The sequence below is a fragment of the Oratosquilla oratoria genome, unplaced genomic scaffold (assembly GCF_046742065.1).
Source record: "Oratosquilla oratoria isolate Oo_2021 unplaced genomic scaffold, ASM4674206v1 SCAFFOLD277, whole genome shotgun sequence".
Classification (NCBI taxonomy): domain Eukaryota; kingdom Metazoa; phylum Arthropoda; class Malacostraca; order Stomatopoda; family Squillidae; genus Oratosquilla; species Oratosquilla oratoria.
The window spans coordinates 55,954-76,164 of record NW_027467628.1 but is presented as its reverse complement, the minus strand read 5'-3'; the positions used below and the strand labels follow the sequence as shown (position 1 = coordinate 76,164).

Here is a 20,211-nt window from a genome sequence, read left to right as displayed (position 1 = left end):
AAAATTACTAATATATTTCTCCTGCCTGGCATTTTTTTTTCTGATACGTGTTTCTAAATGAAAACTTTATACTTAAGGTACCATTTCTTTTCCATAGAGCTATGAAAACTAACATTACAATTTGAATAAAACAAGTTTGTTTACAAGCATTCTACACTATCATCTTTGCTGAGCTCCGCTAAAAAAAAAACTACGTTTCCAACCAATCATAACTTCTCTCATGTACGCTAAAAATACTGTGGTAGATTACGACGTGTGTACTGCCCTAAACGTCATGACAAATAAACATGCGCGTAGTCAAAGAAGATGAGAATAAGTGTAATTACCTTATAGCTGTAATTAACCTAATTGTGACTTGGCACAATAATAATTCATTGTGCTGGGTAAGCTGACAAGCATATGAAAATACAACTATTGAAGAAAAATGGCTGAAAACTTGAAGAAGGTTAAATGGAACCCCATTCCATCCATTGGCCCAGAGTGGATGATTAAAAGTTCGGCAAGTGCTAATGGCTATACCGTTGCCGTTACTAATGGAGCTTCAATGTGGCTTGAGGACAGGTTACCAAAGTATGTGCAAGAGAAAAGCGAGGTATGGGCCTTTGGTGGTTAGTAATTTTTGGTAGATTCTCACACTCCAAACCAAGGAATATTTTCGTCCTAACATTATTTTGGTGTGTTTCGGGTGATCCCGATGAGCATTACTATTGGAAATGCTATATATTTTTCAGAAGTGCACACATAGGCGGTATAGCATTAGAAAATTAAATATTAACTTTGTAAATTATAATACATCAATGTAATAGGTATTTTATAATTTTGTTATTATTTTAGTTCTGCACATCTATGCGATTTAGCATTAGAAAATTGAATATTAATTTTGTAACTTATAATACATGAACATAGTATGTGATTTTCTTGGTGGAAATATATAACAGAAAATTTTGATACAAGCAAATCTACAAACGAATGAAGCCGCTAGGATATGGTATGGATGCCATGTTGTCGTCTGTCCAGTCCAGTCACTGTCAGTTAGATGATGGCTTTCATGTTATGGACTGGGTGTTCGCCAACTCCAGGTGACATTAATAAGTGGTGTTACAGAGACAATAGATAAGGCTTCCTTGGACTTTATGAGAGAACACAGGGTTCTGTCATTGTTAATTGCCCAAGGTACAATAATAACCAGGCTGTTAGCATCCGTGATGACAACCCAGATGATCTTTAGAATTTGATGTACCAAATTACTAAATATAAGTTGGGTTACTAGGTTAGGTTAGAATAGACAAATTTATCATCCTTTCAGTTCTTAGACCATGGTATCTATCAAAACAAACATGTAGGTACGCGCGAATCAACGCGCGGCGCCACTGTCGACCATGTACTGTTTATATCGCCATTTTTTGCGGCCCACTAGCTTTTGTTTAGCTTGGTTTGAATGCTTGCTGCGTTCAGCGCATGCGCAAGATATTCAAATTACCTTGTTGTTTTGCAAATGTATGCCCAATTCTTAAAATAGAAACAATTTTTCAGCGATTTAAACGGAAATTTGGTTATCAAACTTGGCAACATAGTTTTTTGAGTAAAAATATTAAGGTAAGGCATCACTACATATTATATTAATTTACATAAACATGTTAATCAACTTATTTCCTCCCGGAAATGAGAAGCTTAAGATTGTTGATCACTTGATGTTTGAGCTTAGGGTCATCACATGTAGGCATATGGTCACGCGTGAAACCATGCGCGGCGCCGATATCGCCATCTTTTGCGCCCCGTTGGATTTTGATTTTTGTTTGGCTTAGTTAGAATGCTTGGAGCGTTCAGCACATCCGCAGGGTATTAAAATTATCTTGTTGTTAAACAAGTTTATGCCCAGTTCTTCAAAACTTTACTAATTCTTGCCGGTTTCAATGCAATTTTTTTATATTAGCCTTGGCAAATTAGTTTTCCGAGTAAAAGTGAAACTAAATCATATAATATTGAATGTAATAATGTTGTTTATTAGCCTCTATTCTACCGGATATGAGCAACTTTGAAATCGTTGGTAATAGCGCAGTTGTGCAATCTAAGTTTCTTGAAGCTTAGATGCCTATTCGACATATTGTTGCCATGGCAACGTGATAGGTGTCAGTAAGAACGGTGTAAGAGGAAAGTCCTGCATTGTTTTTGACATGCTCAGGATATTTTTGGACCCATAAAACCTGTGCATGCCAAGTTGCATGTCAGTTGGGCCAGCGGTTTGGATTTTATTGATTATTTCTAAATTGACAACAGTTGCCATGGCAACGTGATAGATATTTGTAAGAATGGTGTCAGAAGAAGGTCCTGTAATGTTATTGACATGCTCAGGTGTTTTATTGACCCATAAAACCTAGAAATGCCAAGTTGCATGTCAGTTGGGCCAGGGGTTTGGATTTTATTTATGATAATCTGAAAATTGACAACTTTATGGTTGCCATGAAAAGGCAAATATGGTATGATGGAGATGTCTTGCATTGACCATTGTTTTTGACATACTCATGTGATTTGTTGATCCTTAAGACCCAAGTATTCCGAATTTTAATAAAATTGGACCAGTGGTTTAGAGTTACCGTGTATTTCTTTACCGAAATCTTTACAAATGACCACCCTTAATTCTAACATTTTGCTATGGTGAAGTCCAGCCAAAAATGTGGGCTAAAAAAATAATTCAAAAAATCGTATCTCACTTATTTTTTGAGCTATTTCAAAAGTTTAAAAAACATTTTGTTTCTAATAAAATTGCCTTTCATATGCAATAATAATTTAAGAGTAAAAAAAAATGAAAATTTTGTGCCCGTACCTAAAACATGGCATATCTTTCCACTGCCACAGTTTCATTCGTTAGTAAATCTATTTTAGTAACGTTTTTGTTATAGATTTATGCCAAGAAAATCGCATATTATGTTGATGTATTATAATCTACAAAATTAATAATTAGTTTCCTATTGCTATATTGCATAGGTGTGTACAACTAAAAATTTACAGATATTTTTCTTGGAAATCAATATCGGAAAACATTGCCAAAAGCTGTGCAGAAATGAACTAAGCTGCATTAATTCCTTTAGACACCATCTTTGATTTGATAGATTCGGAGGTCAGAGATGACGATGACCTGATGCCCTCTAGAATTACAGGTACCACTATCATACTTTAATTTCTTCAACCTCTGTCTCTACCAAAACAAAGATGGCATCTCAAGTAGTCAAAGTAGTTATGTTTGTTTATAGCTTTTAGTAGCTTTTAATAATATTGATTTCCACTAAAAATAATATGATACATTGATGTATCATAATTTACCAAATTATTATTCAATTTCTATTGCTATATCACTTAGGTGTGCACTTCTGAAAATTGACCCTTTAATTTTTTTTTTATGTTTCACCCACTTTCTCCATCATGCCCTTTATCAGGATACTCCACACAACAGGACCTAGATTACATTGATGACCTCAAGTTATTTAAATCAGTTTAGAGATGGTGGACTGAATCATTCTTCATCCAGGAGGAATTGAACTATATGTCAAGGCTGAGAGCCAAGAATCTTTTCTCAATAAAGATATTTGTCAAGCATGATTTGATAAAATGCTGGTAGATTTTTCATATTGTTTGTGTCATTATGACATTTGGAAATAAACTCTCCTACTGGGATTGGAACCCTCGCCTTTGTCTTTCAAAATCAAGCCGCTCAGACGAGGGTTCATATCCCTGTATTTCCAGATTTTTCATAATCAACCATCAATATCTACCAACAGTTTGAATAATCACACCCCTCATCCTGGCACTAGGGACACCAGTTTGAATTTGCTTTACTCAGATATCATCTCAATTATTTTAAAATACTTGTTAACATTAAATGTCTGATACTCTGGAAGTTTTATTATTATTATTATTTTTTTTATCCTACTGATCTTGATGATTTCCAAATTGATACGCTCGAATTTCGTAAGTATAAGTACAGTAAAATTCCTTTTATCCGACCTTGATGGGACCTACCCTAGAATGGATGTTTGGAAAAGTCGGATGTGTGGACGTACATTAACATATTAAAAAAAATCACTGGTATAATAAAGCATAATAAACAACACAACAGAGTGGAGGAGAAACAACCACCAATGGCCAAACATAAGCAAACACTGAAATGTCTGCGAAAATAACAGCCGACCTGAGCGCCATGAGTCGATAGTGGCGATAGCAACAACTAAACATCCACTCGATGGTCAGGTGTTTGGACAAATTCAACTTTTTATCCGACTTGGGACATTGAAGAAAAAAGTTGGATGTTTGGACTAGTCAGATATTCAAAGGTTGGATAAAAGGAATTTTACTGTACTCTGCCACTACTTCTTGACCTATTCACTTTCTCTATTAGTTGCATATGGTGCACTTTCTCTCCTTTATTTGGTCATTTTCTCCATATTCTTTTCCATGTATATGGGCTGGCACATCATCAGTGTGTGGCTTCCTTGGTACCTAAACTGACTGAAGCTGGTCAAGGTGTGGGAACATTCATTTTGTGTGAATCACAAGTTCTAATAGACCAGTTTCAAATCTATCCTTTCTAAAGTAATTGTATTTGAAGTGGTAGATCACTTAATGGATTATCTGAGGAGGACCTACTACCTGACAGTCAGCCTGCTTATAGGCAGTTTTACTTTACTGAAACTGCAATATATTCTGTGATTAGTAATTTGTTAAAGGTAATTGATGGAGATAAGTGTTGAATTTTGGTTCTTTTTGATTTGAGCACTGCTTTTGACACTGTTGTTCATAGCTACCTATTTGATGATTTTATTTATTTAATGATAATGAGGGCTCAGTTAAGAAGAACTTAATATAGAAAAAATCTTTCTAGTTGCTGGGATCAGTATTTACCCATTGAGTAACTATTTTCTAATTTAACAGGAATGGGCCTCATGCATTGAAGCAAATGTGGAACAGATATCCTTAATGGTGACTGAGGAACTTGTAGTGGGAAAAGTCAACTTCACTCAAGGGCAGGACCAGCTTATTCTACATCTAAATGCCAAACTTCATGGCCTCCCATACTGCTGGTGGTTTTATTTGGACCGAGCATCAGATGATGAGGTTAGTTTTAAGTCAAAAGTAATGTATTTTCTTTAACCTCTTCCATACAATGATGCCTACGTAGGCATCATGAGGCATGAGTGGGTATATGAGGATGCTGGCATTGGCATCTTGATAATATTTATTTTGTAGTTGTAACAGAGTGATCCCTGAAGTATGTGAACTGGCTTGATTGAATTTTCTTTGTATATTATTACTCAAATTGAAAAAGAACAAGTAAATCAGCAGCGACTTTATATTTTATAACGAGTATTGTGATATTCTATGCCTTTGTTTTTGGGCTACCTCCCTTTGGTATATGTATGTATTGTGATGCCTCATTGTACATCAGGGATCCAATGCTGCGTGCAAGAATTTGACTCATATTGAAGAGGTTAGTATCCAGGAGGAATGCAGTTACATAAGAGGAGAAAATTGATGTATAATTTTCTCCCTCTTCCCTGGGGAGGGAGGAATGATCATTGGCTGGGTAGTAGTTTATTGTGAGGTTGGGAATACCTATAATATAGATAATTCTTCTAGATTAACCTTTATCTAAATGACAAATTATGGTTATGTGACAGTATTGTGGTAAATGTCCAATGCATCATTACATCTTTCGTTTTTTAATTAATTTTTTATTATTATTATTATTTTTATTATCTTTATTATTATTATTATTTTTTTTTTCAAAATTCTATTTTTTTTTTTCAAACTTCCTAAAGGATTATATAAACAGTGTACCTTTAATATCACCCCCATGAAAGTACATACATACTATTTGCCCCATATAAGGGAGCTAGCCAAAAATAAAAGCATAAAATCCACTCCCACCCATTCCATCCCAAATACTGTACTCCACTCACATTCACCCCTTTACTCACTCTTATCATGGCTGCTCCTGGATGACAGATCATCTCTGCATTTCACCCACTGCCCTGGGTCAATGTAGCAAGACACTGCACATCCACAGCAAGGCCGTTTCATTTAATCAGTGACCCCCATCTCCGTCCCCTCATGCAGGAAAAGAGAAGGTGAGGAGAAATCCCTTTGAGCTGCATCAAAATATCATTCACACATACTTCCTCCCCCCATCCCCCACCCACTCCCCTCCATGCATCACAGCTTCATCCATACACAACCATTCTCCATTCACCCCTATCTTCTGTCTTTGACCTTCCTCAACAGACATTGCCCTTTTTCCCAATCCCCCTTTCACCCCATCCATCCATCTCATCCTTGGTTGCCCCCCTCATGTTCACTCCTTCCACCTCTGCCTTCCACACCAATTGTACTAATCTCTCTTCACTCATTCTTTTCATGTGTCCAAACCATCCCAATACTCTTTCATCAACCCTTTCTCCCAACTCCCTTTCCACCCCCCCCACTCTGCTCCTCAACTCCTCATTTTTCACTCTATCCAGCCTAGTCCCTATCATACTTCTCGGGCACCTCACCTCAAATACATTCAAAATCCTCACTTATATTCCATGTTTATGCCTCATGCAGTGCTCTCCTTCATACAATCTCCTCTTAGCATCCATTCCCAAATGTCTAGTTCTCATTACACTTTTTAATCCCCCAAGGCACCTGCTTCTCTCAATATATATTCTACCTCCACTCCCACTCCTCCCTTTCCTGCCACATTCACACCTAAGTATCTAAAACTATCCACTTCCTCAAGTCTCTCTTCCTTCTCGCTTCCAATTTGCTGCCACATTCTCCCCTTGTACATCTCATTGCCTTACTTTTACCCACATTTATCTTCAACTTCCTTCTTTTGCACACCTTCCCAAACTCTGTCACTAACTTCCTTAATCCTTCCTCTGATCCTGTCACAAATGCAGTGTTGTCAGAAAACAACTGGCTTGTCTCCCACTTTTCTCCATTTTCTTTAACCATCTCCATTACCCTTGCATTTACCTCTCGCACTACCCCATCCATTTAGAAATTGAACAGCTAAGGTGACATAACACACCCCAGGTGAATTCCCATCTTTACCACAAACCATTCAATCTCTCCATTTCTGATTCTAACACAGCCTCTACTACTATTGTAAAAACTCTTGATTGCTCTTAACAGCTTTACTCCTGTCCCATATATCTGCAGTACCTCCCACAGTGCCTTCCTGTCTACCCTGTCATAAGCCTTTTCCAAATCCATAAAGGCCCAAAAAACATCTTACCTTTCCTAAAGCTTTCTCACATATCTGCCTTACTACAAAACTCTGATCCATGCAACCCTTACCTGTCCTAAACCCACACTGTTCCTCACCAATTACTCTCTGTTCCTCTCATAACCCTGTCAATCAAAACCCTCCCATAAGCCTTCCCAGCTGCACTCAACAAATTGATCCCTCTAAAACTACTATACTCACACTTGTCCCCTTTTCCTTTGTAAAGTGGAACTACACAGGCACTCCTCCAGTCGTCCTCTGGCATTCTACCCTCTTTTAGACAAACATTAAACAACCTCACTAGCCAGTCCTCCATCACTGTACCTCCCTTTTTTTAGACACTATGCATGATACCCATCCAACCTGGGTGCCTCAGCTGTTCTCATCATTTTAATAACTGTTTTCACCTCATCTTTCCATATTTCTCCTCCATTTTCTTCACTCATCACTGTTATTTTCTTAGTGCTTCCCTCTGCAACTACCTTTCCCACTCTATCCTCCTTCACATTTAGCAACTCCCTAAAATACTCTGCCCATCTTCCTCTTACTGCTCTCTTCCATTATCATCTCTTCATCTGCAACTTTTACATTTTCTTCTCTACTTGATTTGCCTCCTCTTCCCTTCTTAATTTCTTTCCAAAACATCTTTTTATTACTTTCATTTTTTCTGTCATACTCTTACCCATTTCACATCTGCTCTCCTGTTTGCCTCCTTTATCTTATGCTTTACCTCTCTTTTCTTTGTACCTATCATATGAGTCTCTTGTCCTATTTTGTAACCAATGTGTAAAAGCTTGCTTCTTCTTTTGTACAAACTTCTTTGCTTCCTCATCCCACCACTCACTACCCTTCCTTCTATTTCCTCCTTTCCTCCTTGTTCCACACACCAACTTTGCACACCTTTAGACTCCATCCTCAAACCATCCCCATTCCTCCTCCACTCCTAGTTCTACTCTATCTTTCACTCCCTCCCATTTCTCTCTCAGCTTTTCCTTGTACTCCTCCTTTTCTTTCTCATTTAAGCAGTTTTCCTCTTTCTCCACCTATCCTCCACTTTCAACTTATCTTCCAGAAAATCATCTGATATTCCTCCACTCTCTACCCTTAGAACATGTACATCCAAAACTCTTCCTACTCTACACCTGGTTACCACTATATAGTCCATTAATGCCCTATCTACCACCCTTCCATCCACCACCCTCTCCCACTCCTCCATCCACCACCCTCTCCCATGTATACTTATGCTTGACTTTCTTCCTAAACACTGTATTTGCTATCAACAGCTCTCTTTCTAGACACATATCCACCATCAACTCTCCATTACGATTTTTCCTTGAACTTCACACTTCCAGACCACTCTGTCTATTGGTTCATTTCCTACCCTAGCATTTAGATCTCCCTATATCCCTACATTGACATTTCTCCCTAAACCTTCTATGCACTCATTTAAATCTATCCAAAAAGCCTCCCTTTCCTCTACACTCTTACTACCAGTCCATATACACTTGCAAAAACCCATATCTCCCTAGTTTCACCTTCATCCACATTAACCTTGAAGAAACTTCCTTCCACTCCACCACACATTTACCTCTCTCTTCACTTACTAGTATAGCCACCCCTTCTCTCCCTTGTCCTCTCTTCACTCCTGACTTCTCATTGGATGAACATATAGGAAGCAGGATCCCTAGTCTCATCACTCCATTCCAATTTCTTGCCTATTATGCCCCCAACCCCACCACCACCACAGGGGATAAAAAGTATAATTTTGCTGAGTAAAAGCTCATACCAAAAGGTTCAGCCATACACCAAAGGGTACTCTTGAAGCTGAATAGAATTGTTGTTTTACAGCCAGAATAGAAAAGGTAAAACCACAAGCAAAAAGAAAGTTACTGGTAATTTTACTTATGCATCTATTTTTCCACAGTTCCTCATGAATTGGAGTTTACCTGTACTGGTTCAGCTAAAGGAACTTGATGCTAAGGTTGAACAGTTAACAGCAACTTTAGAATACAAGCAGAGGCAATTGGAAGAATTATTACCAGATAACAAAAACAGTAAGTTACAGGTGATATCACTGGTAATAAAAATGTTGCAGACAACCTGGCTGATAACATGTTAAAAGACTTGTTAGATCAGAAATGGAGAGCAAAACTATGAAAGGTTTTAAAACAAGGATGAGCAAGTTTGTGGATGAAAAGGGCATTATGTAATAGGTGAGAGCTCTTGAAGTTCAGAGAACAAATACTATATAAGCTTAAATGTATTTGTGTCACCTGTTTTATTTCACAACCCCCTTTAGTGTCTGAAGTTCAGAATTGCCAGAATTAGCTGATTTCACATCCAGCTTTCATTCCAAGTATATGCATTGTCTATTTCTTTCATTATTTGGTTAAGTACATATACCAAGGGCCTTTTCCCCCTTACCAGGGAGGTAGCACCAACTCCCATATGAACGATGTATCACACTACTTGCATTATAAAATATGAAGTCACTGATATATTACTCGTTCTCTTTTACTCTGAGTAATAATGAACACAGAAAACGTGATCAAAGCAGTTCACAGAATCTGGAGGTAGTCATGTACAACTACAAAAAATATATATGGTCAAGACGCTGACACTGGCATCCTTGTTTACCCACTTGCACCTCATGACGCCTCTGAAGGCCTTATTGTACCGAAGTGGTTCAAGACTTAAATATTAAAGATTTAACATTAAAGATTTATATCAACAATCTTTAAGGATATTTGTATTTAATTGTTTTTCTTATAATCACCTTAGAAAAGAAATCACCGCAGAAATCTGTGGACACCATAGGACCTTCTGCATCATCAGTAGTTAATGATGGGATATCAAGCATATTTGAGAAACATCTCAGCTGTAATTACCAAGCAATACATGAGGCTATAACAAAAGCAAAGTGAGTTTCATTATATATGTGTGACTTTTTCTGCATAGAATAGTCACATTGATGTAAAAGGTACTTCGTTTTCCTCTTCTTCAGCTTCTTCTTTGTCTCCTTCCTCCTCCTCCTCCTCCTCTTCTTCTTCTTCTTCTTCTTCTTCTTCAAGGATTTTTAATCAGAAGAATATGCTTTGCAAGTTTTCATAAAAGATAACTAATTCCAACTAGGAAAATATGGTTTGGAAATTTTTAAAATGCATGTATTTTCACATTAAAGAATATCTTTTGTAAGAGCTTTCCTCATACCCATTTAATTATTTTCAAACAGAAAAATATCTGAGCTCAGCCAAGATGCTCCATTAGCTGCTCTCAGCACTGAAGAAGCAGAAAACAATGTGGAAAAGGAAGAGGAAGAAAGGACAGTAATTACAGCACAAGAGGTAAAGTGAATTATTTTGCCAACAAAGGATTGGGGAGAGAGGGTATTTCATCATAGTTATTGAACAAAACTTTCAGGCTGCAAAAGAAAAATATTAGAGGAAACCCAAAGTGGATGGATCAACAAAGATATAAACTTTATTCAAATTTTAACCCCCATGTAAGGTATTACATACATACATACCAAGGACCTTTTCCCCCTTACAAGGCAGGTAGCCAAAGTCAAATGGCATAATTCCACTCCAACCCATTTCATCCCCCCCATTCACCACTCCTCTCTTTCTCCCTCTCATTTTGGCTCCTGGACAACAGGTCATTCTTGCATCTTGCCCATCACCCTGGGTCAGAAGCCATGCAGCAACACACTGCACATCCACAGCAAGGCAGCTTCATTTAATCAGCAATCCCCCCCCACACACACACACACCCTCCATCCCCTCATGCAGTAACATTGAAGAGGGGGCAGAAATCCATTTGAGCTGCATCAAAATATCATTCACACATAACCACTCCCTAAGCCACCCCAACCCCCATCCATATATTACAGAAGGGTATTGATTGCACAAATTCTATGCAGTCATTATTCTAGTGACTTAAATGACACACATATGATAATTGGAAATCAAAGATATAGAAGTTGGAACTAGGGTTTTTTTTGCCAATTCCACTCCTAAAAAATGTAAAGGCAGAAGAGGGTCTAGGAGTTTTCTAATCAGTACCCTAAGGTTTGGGTCTTATGTGTGTGGATGTGGTACAGATGAGAGTAATAGGCAGTATGTTTGTGAGAAGAAAGATGGATGTGTTGGCATTGAGTGAAACTAAGTTGAGATGGAGGGGCGAGTGTGAGTTTGGGAGTGTAGTTGGGAAGTTTTCAGGAGTGAAGAAAGGACAAGGGAGAGAAGGGGTGGCTATACTAGTAAGTGAAGAGACAGGTGAACATGTAGTGGAGTGGAAGGAGGTTTCTTCAAGGATGAAGGTGAAATTAGGAAGGGAAATGTGAATTTTTGTAAGTGCATATGGGCTAGGTAGTGAGAAGAGTGTAGAGGAAAGGGAGGTTTTTTGAATAGATTTAAATGAGTGTATACAGTGATTAGGAAGAAAAGTCAATGTAATGGTATTGGGAGACATTAATGCTAGGATAGGAAATGAAACAATAGATGGAGTGGTTGGGAAGTGTGAAGTTCAAGGAAAAAATTGTAGGTCCCTTTCTGTGTTGTCTTTTTTAACTTCCTTTTTACCAATTTTATATTGTCCCAATATTCTATTTTAACTTTTTCCAAATTCCATTATACTGCATTTCTTGATGTTGAAGGTCACTTCACACTTTTGATTCCATTCCCAGACTTCGTCCAGGTCATTTTGTAGTGATTCACAATTTTCCTCTGTACTTATTTTCTTCAGTAGTTTTGCATCATTTGCAAAGAAGTTCATATAACATCCCACACCTTCATCCATGTCATTTATATATATGGCAAACATTATTGGAGCCAATACAGAACCCTGCAGGACTCCACTTATCATCTCTTCCCAGATCAAATTCTTGTCTCTAAGTACTACCCTTATTTTTCTACCATTCAAGAAATCTTCCATCCATTCTAATAACTTTCCTTGTACTCCACCTATTATTTCAAATTTGCTTAGTAGCTTTTTCTGTGGTACTTTATCGAATGCTTTTTGTAAATCTAAGAAGGCACAATCTGCCCATCTAATCATGTGGTACCTTTCTTGCATTATTTCTATTAGTTTCAAGTAAAAACAAATCAAGTTTGTGGCACATCTTCCACATCTAAATCCAAATTGTTTTGAATTTAGTATATTCACTTTCAAATGTTTAATCCATTTACTTTTAATAACTTTTTCACATGTGTTTGCAATTGTATTTGGAAGGGAGACTGGTTGATTGGATTTTCCTTGTCCCCTCCTTTGTATATTGGTACAATATTTGCATTTTTCCAATCTTGTACTTTTCCTTCCTTCAGTGAGAACTTAGTTATCTTGTGTATTTTGTCCATTAGTTCATCTATACATTCTTTTAATATCCAATTTGTAATTCCATCCGACCCATGTGATTTTTTGACATCAAAGTTTTTTATGTGTCACAATTATTTCTTTCATTAGGGGAAATTTTCTCTCTGCCCCTCCTCCCAATTTTGTGTACTTTCAGTTGTGAATACAGATTTAAAATGTTAGTTCTTAATTTCAGCCATTTCTACATCATCTATATATTCATTATTTCCTTCATGCAGTTTCACTATTTCATGTTTATCTTTTAGTTTGTCATTCATATACCTGTAGAGTAGTTTAGGTTGGTCCTTGCATTTTCCTATAATGTCTTTTTCATAATTTCTATTTTCTTCCCTGTACATTTTTACATATTGGTTTCTTAGTTTGATGTATATTTGCCATTTGCTTTTTTTTTTTTTTTTTCTCTTTTCCTTTTCCATCTAGGAATGAATGCACAGAGGAATGATTATGCTCCCAATGTGGTACAGAACAGACTTATATAAGAGAGATTGAAAGGAATAGGCTGTGTATTTAAGATGAGGTTTTTGAGAATGTGTACAATGAGAAAATATGGACAGAATAGGTCCTAGCAAAAAGTTGTCTGAATAGAGCAGTGTTGACATATTTTGAGCATATGGAAAGAATGAATGAGGAATGACAAGTAGAGTATTGAAAGTACAAGTAAATGGAGTAAACACAATACAAAAACCTAGAATGAGATGGATGGATGGATAGATAGAGTGAAAAGAGCTCTGTATGCAGGGAAGAGTGCAAAAGATAAGAAAGTATGGAGAAAGATTGTGAAAAGATGAATGAATGACATAGCTCAAAGGAATGTTCCCTGCATCTGCTCCATAGATGAGTGGAGATGAGGAAGTTGGGGTTAGGGGGCATTCATTCCATTCACTGCCTCAGATCTCTCTTGCAGGAGACCTGCAACCCCCAGGTAGCTGGTGATGGCCATCAACTTTGTTCACAAATCATTCGGAAGAGATTTTTCTTCTTAGAATGTAGTATGAGTTAGTCTTTCTTAAGATGTTCTTCTGATCTTTGTACAATTCCAGGCTGATCGTGACAAGGAAGAAGAGGAGAAAAGAAGAGAGAAAATTCAGAAGATTATTAGAGGCGAGGCCCTTGAGCCATCTCAGACTCAGAGGAAAAAGAAGAAAAAACTGAATATATAATGTTATGTGATGTTTGTGACTGAAAATTTTGACATAAAGGTCATACATTTTCATTTGTAAAAGTTTGAGTGGTAGAGTTATATTGCATTTATATTTTTTTATAAAGGAGTCGGCTTAGTCACAATTCTCATTTTATTGTATATATCAACACAGTTGATTCCTTCTATAAACTTTGGAGTATATACATAGGGGTTTAGTAGCTAATATTTTATATTGTTTTTGAGGTTGAGTGATTAATAACTTGAAATCAATGAACTACACAGTAATTACATCAGCCAGTTTACCTTCAACCTGTGGTTGCTTTACCCAGTTTTCTATACTCAATTGTTTTGATGCCATTTATTCTAATTGTTTTAAGGGCTTTTGCATAGATGGTTTAATGAATTTAACTGGTAATAATAACAACAACTATGACAGCAGGTTTCACTGACTGAATACCTGTATCCCACATTAGTTGGCAGTGGTCTTTGGACCCGCCCACTGATTCTCTGGAAAGAAATGTTTGTTGTATGTGGGGACTGTTTCCATGTTACCAGCTCATAGCAGTATGAGGAGGGGAGAAGTTGCCACTTGTCAGTTCTCTTTGTGGTAAAGGGTGGAGGAAATAAAGTTGACAGAGCTCTTGAGCCTGATCAGGAGATTGACTGTCAGCTCCTTGGAGCTGCACCTTCAGACAAAAGTGTGTCAACAGATTTTGAAGATGAGCAGCAGAGATATGATTCTCTGACATCCATCTCATAGGACCACCACTTTCAAGTACCCGTAATTGCTCCCTGAACTTAGGTATTTGCACAGAATCTTTCTTGGTATAAGTACATTGCTCACAGGTCCAGTGGTGGGTACCTTCTTATGGTGGTCTTGGAAGATGGACAGCAGAGCTGCCCATTTTCAAAACCTATCAATCCCCTCAATTCCATCAGGAAGTTTAGCCCTGAGGGGCTGACACTCCGTCTCTGAGTTAGACCTAGGATATCTCTCTCTAAACTTCAACTGTATTTCTTACACCTTTTCACACTTTGAAAGCCGATAATCAGTAACTGTTCCCCATCTACTACTTTCAACTGGTGACATAGGAACACACACCAGTACAACTTGTACAACAGTCCAAAGTTTTCTCCTAGGGAGCTGCTGTAGGGCTGTGGGTGTTCACTTAGTGAAAACTTGAGGCAATAATTGCTATTATTACACCCCACTTGTTTTGATTGTTCATGTTGAGAAACATTACTCACTTATGTTTTACATTACCTTGATAGCATAATATAAAAAACAATAAAAATTATCACCTGTGGTTGCTGATTCAATGAAGTGGCCTTGTTGTGATGTGCTGTGTCTTGCTGCATTGCTTCTGACCCAGGGCAATAGGCAAGATGTAGGGATGACCCATCATCCAGGAGGAGCCAAGATGAGGAGGAGGAAGGGAGGAGTGGTGAATAGGAGTGGAATGGGTGGGTGAGGAATTATACCTTTTGACTTTGGCTTCCTCCTTTGCAAGAGGGGAAAATGCTTTTGGTATATGTATATATTATGTATGTTTTGATTGTTCATGTTGAGAAGCATTACTCTCACTTATGTTACCTTTTTGGCTACCCCCCGTGTAAGGGGGAAAAAGCCTTTGGTATATGTACATATGTTACCTTCATAGCATAATATAAAAAAAAAAAAAAAAAAATTATTGTTCAGTTTCCAGTAGCAGCTTTATTTCTTTACTATTAGTTTGTAATGAAAGCTGTGGAAGAGCACATTTGTATAAAAAGATTAGTTGCTAGAAAAAAGAATGAGCACAAACACCATCCTTCAGCTTTAAAAATTCCTTTGTAAGGAAGCACTGTCCTAGCCCTCTTTCAGAAGGATCAACCAATCCATCCACTGCCCTAGGTCTCTCTTGCTGGGGACCCATGTCTCCCAGGTAACCATCATAGCCATCAGATTGGCCCATAAGTCATGCAAGACATGATATATTGGGTTATTGCCCGAGTATGGCTAGGGTAGGGCAGTGTAAGGTAATTACAGGACAGGCACTCCAAGACCACTCCCAGAACTGTGTACTTTGCTTGGCTCACCTTCTATTTTCTGCATGAGGAGAGATGGGGATGGGTAGCCTTGCTGTGGATGTGCTGTATCTTGCAGCATTGCTTCTAACCCAGGCAGTGGGCAGGAGACGGGGATGATCCTTCATTCATGAGGAGCTAAGATGAGAGGGAAACAATGGTGGTGGATGGAAGTGGGCATGCCTTGACTTGGGGATCTCCCTTGTAAGGGAGGGAAAAAGCCCTCAATGTGTTGACGGATAGAGAGGAGATGACCCAATGAGCATTACCACTTACCTGTATACTGCAATTAAGTAAATTGGTTAAATACATGCACACACCCTGTTCACCCCTCATTCACTTCCTGTCTTTGCACTGGATTCCGTGGTGGGAGTCTGTACCACAGGAGCACCATAAGGAGGTTGTGTGGCAGCAGTTAGCTTCTCTGAAGGGGAAGTAGAGCCTCACCCTTCTGACAAAGAGGAAAGCTCATACTAGAACACCTAGGTCTCTTAATCGAACACTAACTGCCACTTGTGTGGATGATTGGGCCCAGGACATAAAACACCACCAGTTCCCAAAGCAGGTTTCTGTCCTGGGTCCAAACATCTGCACAAGTGGCAGTTACCGAGTGTTGGATTAAGAGGACCGAAAGACCATTGCTGGCTGTGGGTTTCCAGTTAAAGAGGCAACATTTATTGTTATCTAGCCACAGGAGAAAAAAAATCTTAATATAATTGCTCACTTTATTGGCAAGAACTTACATCCACCAAGGCATCTTTACTATAACCAGGTGATAATGAAAAACAACTTATTATGACCTCATATATTTACAAGTCTTTGCAGTCTCCTCTTGTATATACTAAATTAAAGCTATCTGATCTCATATAAAATTCATCAAGTAATTAACATTACAAAATCAAGACCCCTTCCTCAACAACATGTATAGTTCCTCAGATTAGGAACCTCTTTTGTGTAAGGATTTGCCAGAAGTTATTCATATTCCTCATAGTTGTGAACACTCTGGGGCATATCCAAAAACCATGAAAAGACTTGTGGTAACCTAGTAATAACTGAGAAAATGTGACCACAGCCTCTACTTTTCAATGAAGGGATGAAGAACAAATATAAAAATAATAATCTAATAAATAGAACATGTACATCCAAAACTCTTCCTACTCTTCTCCTGGTTACCACTATGTAGTCCATTAATGCCCAATCTACCACCTGTCCACCACCCTCTCCCATGTGTACTTATGTTATACTTCTTTCTTAAACACTGTATTTGCTATCATCAACTCTCTAGACACATCACCATCAACTCTCCACTACAACTTTTTCCTGGAACTCCACACTTCCCAACCACTCCATCTATTAGTTCATTTCTTACTCTAGCCTTAAGACCTTCCAGCACCACTAAATTGACATTTCTCTCTAAACCCTCCATGTACTCATTTAAATCTATCCAAAAAGCCTCCCTTTCCTCTACACTCTTCTCATTACCAAGCCCATATGCACTTACAAAAACCCACATCTCCCTTTCCAGTTTCACCTTCATCCACATTAACCTTGAGGAAACCTCCTTCCACCACACATTTACCTATCTCTTCACTTACTAGTACAACCATCCCTTCTCTCTCTCATCCTCTCTTCACCTCTGACACCCTCCCAACTACACTTCCAATCTCAAACTTGTCCCTCCCTTTCAATTTTTACTTTCATTTGTACCACATCCATGCACATCACATTAAAGCCCAAACCTTAGGGTTCTGGTTGTAAAACTCCCAGATCTTAAGGAATGTCCTCTTTGGGGCTACAGAGAGTAGGATGCTTAGTCCTATTCCCATCCCGTTTTTGTCACTTTTTACAACTGAAGCAGGAACACTCAGTGGCAGTATTCTTCTCCACCACAGGGTTTAGAAAAGAAGAAGAAGAAAAAAAAAAAAGGGGGGGGATAAACATTCAGAAAAGTGGTACAGGACAGCATTAAGATTGGGGGACAGCATAACTGAGGGACAGTCACATTATAATAAAGTATCATAATTTCTCTATGAATAGAGTTTTCCATCACAGACTAAATGATGTGTGGCTCTGGTCCATAGGGGTGTCCCGTATAGAAGTATTAGCTGCATGCTGCTAAGCAGCTGTTAACCCCACAATAACATGGAGCTATACCACAAATGGGTGTTTGTGTGTGTATGTTATATGTGTATATATATATATATATATAAAATATCCTCCAACTTTCTTTTATCACCACCATAATTTCATCTCTTCAGCATAATTGTCCCAAGAACAAAAGTGCTGGTTAACAGTAATGAACTATAATTCATACATGACATAGTATGTTCCCATTTTTAATATATTCACTCTGCATTCTGTATTATTGAATTATCAGAAGAAAATGAAAAAGAGGATGGGAAAAAAGATGATAATAATAAAAAAATAAAACATTAATATAATTTGGCCTATGATCAAGTCTTTATCCTAAAGTCAACAAAATAATTTCCTCAGCTGTTCCTAGGCAACATGAAGTACTATTTCAATTCTCTGTTTACCCCAGACCTATTCTGTAATGAGAATGAGCAACTTTTTGAAACAAATCTTATAAAAAAAAATGTATGTGCATATATCTATGTATTTAGTGCATTTATACATTATATATATATATATATATATATATATATATATATATATATATATATATACATATAGAGCAATTATACATCATGTATATACATGTCTTAATAAAGATGGTAAGGCTGTATGGATGCATGCTTATATATTCACACACTGGTATATTCATATGGAAGTTAGATTAATACATATTAATGCCAAGCATAATTCAAACAATTCCATAAAATTATGCCTAAGAATAAAACTAAATACCAAGTACGTAGGAAGCTTAGTAATTCAAATCAAAGCCATATTATTTCTACAACACTGGGCACTATTCATTTCACAAAAATCAATTACATGAATTAAATAGGAACTAAAATCAATCATAGAAGTTATATCATCCATCTGGATTAACTAAACCATGGGAAAAAATCTACCTATCATCATTCATATAAATACCGAAATAAATATATCTTGTTACTTGAGTAATTATGCAAACCAAAACATTACGGCAATAAATATAACTCAGCAATAATGGCACTGAAGTGTTCAAAGCCTGACAAAATTTGTGACACAAATTTGTTACCATATACAACTCCAAAATCCCTTTTGCAGAGACCCTGCAAGAAAAAAAGTATGCAATGGCCCCTGGCTAGGCCCAAAAATCTTTGGGCTGATCCAGTTCAGAGCAGCTTCAGTCGAGGTGAAAAAGATACCTGTAATGCACAACCCTTTATATTTTGCATTGAAGCTCAGCATTGTAGCTAACAAATTAAAAGTAATTATAAACTAAATCAATCTACATTTATTAATCCATATGGTTAGTATGATCAAGGAGTATCCAAAAAAGTATGACTAACATATGCTGTGAATGTGGACAAGATTAAAGTGATGCGATGTTCAAGGAGTGATGAGGTTAAATGTCAGTGTGAAGGGCAAGAAGTTTGAGGCATTGGAGAATTTTGGGTGTCTGGGGTCACATGAGGTCATGAATGGATGCCTTGATGTGGAAATGAATTATAAATATAAAGTAAAGGAAGAGGGTAAATGTCTGGTTGGAATAAAAAGTGTTATGAGAAATAGTTATTTTGAGATGATTGTAAACACACATATATATATATATATACTGGTATATATGCATGGGAGGGAGTGGTGGGGGATGAGGGAGTATGTGTGAATGATATTTTGTCACAGCCCAAAGGGATTTCTCCTGTCTTCTCTTTTTCTGCACGAGGGGGCAGAGAGGGGGGGGGGGTTAATGATTAACCCCTTCCATATGATGAAGCCTACTTAGGCATTGTGCAAGTGGGTACTGTATATGAGGTTGCCAGTGTGGGCATCTTAATTATATTTATTTTGTAGTCGTAGCCGAGGGACCCCCATATAATGTGAACTGGCCTGATCATATTTTCTGTGGGTATTAATATTCAGAGTGAAAGAGAAGTAATACAGCTGAATTTTATATTTTATAATGCAAGTATTGTGATGCATCATCGTACATCAGGCAGCTGATGCTGTCCACGAGAATTTGACTCATATTGAAGAGGTTAAATGAAGCAGCCTTTCCGTGGATGTGGTGTATCTTGCGGCATTGCTTCTGACCCAGGGCAGTGGGCAAGATGCAGGGATGACCCGTTATCCAGGAGCCATGAAAAGAGGGAGTGGTGGTGAATAGGAGTATGTAGGGATGAAATGGGTGGAAGTGGATTTATGCCTTTGACTTGCTACCTCCCTTGTAAGGGGGAAAAAGCCATTGGTATATGTATGTGTG

At 37.7% G+C, this 20,211-nt stretch overlaps 1 protein-coding gene across 3 annotated transcripts; it reads left to right on the top strand.

The window, feature by feature from the left end:
• Window positions 1-236: 236 nt before the first annotated feature.
• Window positions 237-18,525, top strand: LOC143023019 (uncharacterized). Of its 3 annotated transcripts, none has more exons than XM_076181467.1 (6): window positions 237-570; window positions 4,927-5,109; window positions 9,189-9,318; window positions 10,046-10,184; window positions 10,497-10,608; window positions 13,675-18,525. In XM_076181467.1, exons 2-6 carry the CDS (start codon window positions 4,972-4,974, stop codon window positions 13,792-13,794), a joined length of 639 nt encoding a protein of 212 aa, XP_076037582.1. In that variant the 5' UTR covers window positions 237-570; window positions 4,927-4,971; the 3' UTR covers window positions 13,795-18,525. The 3 variants fall into 3 exon arrangements, with proteins under 3 accessions (XP_076037582.1, XP_076037580.1, XP_076037581.1); XM_076181465.1 differs by having other exon boundaries at window positions 237-592; XM_076181466.1 differs by having other exon boundaries at window positions 241-318.
• The last annotated feature ends 1,686 nt before the right edge of the window (window positions 18,526-20,211 follow it).

Bases quoted from the DNA above. Each gene is read 5' to 3' on its own strand.
- LOC143023019 (XM_076181465.1), top strand. From the start codon at position 425: ATGGCTGAAAACTTGAAGAAGGTTAAATGGAACCCCATTCCATCCATT. The intron at 5,110-9,188 runs GTTAGTTTTAAG...ATTTTTCCACAG, and splicing joins ACCGAGCATCAGATGATGAG to TTCCTCATGAATTGGAGTTT. The intron at 10,185-10,496 runs GTGAGTTTCATT...ATTTTCAAACAG, and splicing joins GAGGCTATAACAAAAGCAAA to AAAAATATCTGAGCTCAGCC.